The 5,000-nt window shown below is 39.3% G+C and overlaps 1 protein-coding gene across 1 annotated transcript in view; it reads right to left on the bottom strand.

Annotated features, from left to right (window-relative positions):
- LOC122244919 (uncharacterized) overlaps window positions 1–5,000 on the bottom strand; it is a 6,960-nt gene that overhangs the window by 1,304 nt on the left and 656 nt on the right. Inside the window, exons 2-5 of the mRNA XM_043002883.2 lie at window positions 1,180–1,299; window positions 939–1,060; window positions 584–819; window positions 1–457 (exon numbers count right to left, since the gene is read on the bottom strand). The exon at window positions 1–457 is cut by the window's left edge and continues 1,304 nt beyond it. Coding sequence (XP_042858817.2) covers window positions 1–457; window positions 584–819; window positions 939–1,060; window positions 1,180–1,299 — 935 coding nt within the window. The remainder of the gene's footprint in view (window positions 458–583; window positions 820–938; window positions 1,061–1,179; window positions 1,300–5,000) is intronic.

The raw sequence follows: 5,000 nt of genomic DNA, 5'->3' as shown, positions 1-5,000 counted from the left end.
GTGAATAATTGTGGCATCTCTTGGCACTTGCCATGGTAATTCTACCACAACCTGGTCGCCTTCAAGAAGCTGATCTGGTGGTAGAACAGTAAGTGTCTCCGATTCACACTGCATGACATTGGTAAAATTCATGCCAAGGATAACTTCTGGCTCTTGGAGGGTCATTTGTGGCGGCTCAGTGGTAAGGACTCCATTCACAGGGAGTGTTTGCGCATACACAGTTTCGTCGATTTCTACTAAAGGTTTTATCCCATCCATGTCAAATCCACGATAACTATTGTTTGTCTTCATGGGGCTCTGTAGATTTTCAGTGTTTCTGAGAACCCGGGCATGGACAGGCGATGCTGGCACTGGTCGCTGTGGTCTCTGGTAATCACCGTATTTGTTCTCGTCACCCCCGTAACTATCTCCAGACGGAATGTAAGCGTTCTCGTCTGTCCGGTTGTGTGTGGAGAAAGAGAAAAAAAAAAAAAAAAAAAAAAGGAAAAAAAAAAAAAAAAAAAAAAAAAAGAGGGGGGGAAAAAAAAAAAAAAAAAAAAAAAAAAAAAAAAAAAGAGGGGGAAGGAAAAAAAAGAAAAAAAAAATAGCACCAGAGCGATGATCAAGATGATTCTGCTGTTGTTCCATTAGTGGTCCCAGACCACGTCGTGATTTTGTCCTTTTGACGGGTGGTGGGGACATGATGTCAGAGTCAGAAGAAGGTGTGCATGGAGTTTGGGGTGTCTCGGGGGTTCCGTCTAACTCTCGTTTGTTTTTGCGCGACTTGGCAGGCGTTCTTTCCATGCGCTCACTGCGGTACTTCTCCAGCCATCGTAGAACCTGAGGGAGCCATAGCATTAATAAAACTAATGTAATAAAATCACGTACAGGTAACCATGCATCAGCAGATATCAGATGTATACTGGCAGTGTTTTAAAGATAGTTCATGATGTACTTACATCATCAGTACATTCTGCAGGGGAAAGCTGGGGGTTGATGTTCAGGTCAGGAGTCCTCTGAAGGGTAGCATAAGGGTGTTCCGCGCAATGTCGATTGGCGTGAGTAAATCGAGATGTACATCCTGAAATATTAAGCTCAAATCAGAATTTCTAATATATTAAAATCCTATCTAACACTCAAAATATTCTTGGTTAAGTAGTACAAGTCATCATCAGAAGCACTTTAGCTCAACGAAATTACCTGGAGCTGAGCAGATGAAGGGCTTTTCTCCTGTGTGGAGGCGCTGGTGAGTCTTCAGCTGTCCACTCTGGGTGAAGGCTTTGGTACACCCTGGATAGTCACACTGGTAGGGACGCTCTCCTGGAAAAGAAATTCAGAGTTAGTGAGGAACACTTTACAGAATCTATTTTAAAATTTAATGAATTGAATAATGTAAAAACATTGATATTATGTATGTGTGCCTGCATGTGTGTATACGTATGTCTGCATGTATGTATATGTATGTCTGCATGTATGTATATGTATGTCTGCATGTATGTATATGTATGTCTGCATGTATGTATATGTATGTCTGCATGTATGTATATGTATACCTGCATGTATGTATATGTATACCTGCATGTATGTATATGTATACCTGCATGGATGTATAGGTATACCTGGATATGTGCATATGTATACCTGGATATGTGTATATGTATACCTGCATACGTGTATATGTATACCTGCATATGTGTATATGTATAAATGTATGTGAATATGTAGACATACGAGTATATGTTTACATATGGATACATTCAGAAATACACAATAAAAGTACATAATTTAATACGCATATTTCAAACGTGTATGTTATTTCGGTAGAATGCATTTATCTACATAGCCGATAAATATGTGCAAGCAATGTTAAGTGATCATTTAAAAATAGACGTATGAACAAGACCTTTAAATCAAGAAAATCATACATTTAAATGAAGTGCGAGTCCGTTTAAATAGGCATTTATCTTACAAGAAGTACCTATTCATTTATGAAAAGTTGTTAAATATGTTAACAGTTAATATACTTCTAAAAGTTAAGAGGATACTTTCATAAGATCAACAGGCTGAAAATAAATACACAATCTGCAAAAACAAAATAAATAAATGATGCAAATACGAACAATCAATACGTGTTCGTTCTTTTTGGTTAATAACTGACTTGTAATATATACACACATGTATATAATTGAGGCGAATATATTACGATAATTTCCCCTTTATAATAACCGACATACGACCAATATCATACCAACAAGTTTTCTCCCACCGGGAAAAAAAGGAGAGGTAACGTAATTTCATCTCAACAAAGACAGCGTCATGTGCTTCTCCCGCGCATTCCTCTCCCGCCTTTTAACACATGACTCACAACAAAGTCTTCCTTATCTATTTAAAAAATATTTATATATTTATCCCCATTTGCGTTTGTAGTCAACTTTCTTTTAACAATTCAAATGAAATGTATTGCGTTTGTAATTAGTATATAGAGGGAAAACTTATTCGATTTAATGTGGATACTTGGCTGGAGTGGCAATGCGCGCGCGGTTTTGTCTGGAAGCCTTTAACATTCAACATCCCCCTGGGCATCCCCCGCTCTTTAAATTATGGGTCATAGGGTTGTTTAATCTTATGCCATATTGGGTGACCTGTGCAGTTACATGGGGTCAGGTCAGTCCTTTCTGCTAGAGGTCAGGTCCCTAGTTCTATATAACGGGGTTTACAAGACAGGAAGTAAGGTGATCTTGGAATCGGTCCGATTCGTTTGATAAAAAATATATTCATTTTAGAGTCTAAGGAATGGGAATCAACAAAATCTATAATTCTAATTACATTGTGAAAACTAAAGGACTTAAATGCTATAAGTGATTTCCGATATTTAAATTACAAGCAACACCTCGTTGGGCCACTAGGTCAACGCTGACCATGCATTGTTATGAATCATCGCGCCAAAGACAGATTTCCAGGAAGGCGCAACGGTTGCCATTGCAACTGCCAAAGGGCAACATAACGCCCTAGAACGTGGAGGAGAGCGCCTTTCCCGCCACGAGGTCCTGCGGCCGGTTCCAGCTGGCTATTGCGACAATCCTCCACGAAGACACAAACTCATTTAATACTCGCCTCTCTTCTTTCCGGATGGCTCTCCCATCTCTAAGTCAGCCACTGGAGCTAATTAACGATCACGGGAATGAGGACGTGCCAAGGAAATCGCCATGCTTGGGCTAATATGGGACCGTTTAGTCCGTTTAAAAACGTTACCGGAATCTTGACGTCATTCTCCCGCCAAGTTGTTGTGTATCTCGCCTGACCCACTTTCAAAACTTTTAACTTTCGAGCCACACGCATCACGAACTTCGTACTTTTGATGTATTCCTTTCATTATGAAGTGATTTTAGTTTGTTTTGAGACGATACAACAGGTGCAGTTTAAAAATGGCGAGTTAAATGCCAGAAGATGCCTTACCTGTGTGAGTTCGCAGATGAGCCTGCAGGGACTTCTCCCTGGGGAAGACTCGTATGTATAAATGTATGTGAATATGTAGACATACGAGTATAGGTTTGCATATGGATACATTCAGAAATACACAATAAAAGTACATAATTTAATACGCATATTTCAAGAGTTGTTTACATAGGTAGAATGCATGTAGCTACTAGCGATAAATAAATCTGGGCACGCAATGTTAAGTGATAATTAAAAACAACGTTATGAACAATCATTTAAATCAAGAAAATCATACATTTAAATGAAGTGAGACAAGAAGTTTGTAAATAGGCATTTATCTTACAAGAAGTACCAGTATTTATGACTTCTAAAAGAAAATATGTTACTTTTAATAAGTTCTCTATCGATTGAAGAGGAAACTTTCATAGAAACACAGGTGATAAATACTAACAATCTGCAAAAACAAAATAAATAAATGATGCAAATACGAACAATCAATACGTGTTCGTTCTTTTTGGTTAATAACTGACTTGTAATATATACACACATGTATATAATTGAGGCGAATATATTACGATAATTTCCCCTTTATAATAACCGACATACGACCAATATCATACCAACAAGTTTTCTCCCACCGGGAAAAAAAGGAGAGGTAACGTAATTTCATCTCAACAAAGACAGCGTCATGTGCTTCTCCCGCGCATTCCTCTCCCGCCTTTTAACACATGACTCACAACAAAGTCTTCCTTATCTATTTAAAAAATATTTATATATTTATCCCCATTTGCGTTTGTAGTCAACTTTCTTTTAACAATTCAAATGAAATGTATTGCGTTTGTAATTAGTATATAGAGGGAAAACTTATTCGATTTAATGAGGATTACTTGAAGGGAGAGGGCAATGCGCGCGCCGGTTTTGTCCGCTCTTTAAAATTATGGGTCACATCCCCCTGGGCATCCCCCGCTCTTTAAATTATGGGTCATAGGGTTGTTTAATCTTATGCCATATTGGGTGACCTGTGCAGTTACATGGGGTCAGGTCAGTAAGACCTGCTAGAGCGGTCAGGTCAAATCGGTCGATTCTCGGGGTTTACAAGCAGGAAGTAAGGTGATTTGGATCTGTCCGATACGTTTGATAAAAATGATATTAATTTTAGAAGTCTAATGATGGGAAAATAAAATCTATACTATCTAAATTTACATTGTGGAAAAAAAAAGGACTGACATGCTAAACGTGATTGCGATATTTAAATTACAAGAAACACCTCGTTGGGCCACTAGGACAACGCTGACGATGCATTGTTATGAATCATCGCGCCAAAGACAGATCTCCAGGAAGGCGCAAACGAGCGCCATTGCATCTGCAAAGTGCAACATTACGCCTAGAGTGGACGTTGCGCAAGCCTTTCCCGCCACGAGGTCCTGCGGCGTCCCAGCCTGGCGTTGCGCAATCCGCCACGAGACACAATCTCTTTTAAATACTCGCCTCCTCTTCGTTCCCGGATGGCTCTCACTTCTCTACTGTGTGCTAATTAACGATCACGGGAATGAGGACGTGCCAAGGAAATCGCCATGCTTGGG

Source organism: Penaeus japonicus, unplaced genomic scaffold (genome assembly GCF_977035675.1).
Source record: "Penaeus japonicus unplaced genomic scaffold, GWHDUDI00000001_assembly GWHDUDI00000006, whole genome shotgun sequence".
In the NCBI taxonomy this organism is placed as follows: Eukaryota; Metazoa; Arthropoda; class Malacostraca; order Decapoda; family Penaeidae; genus Penaeus; species Penaeus japonicus.
Note: the sequence above shows the minus strand (reverse complement) of the source record. Positions and strands in the feature narration are given on the sequence as shown.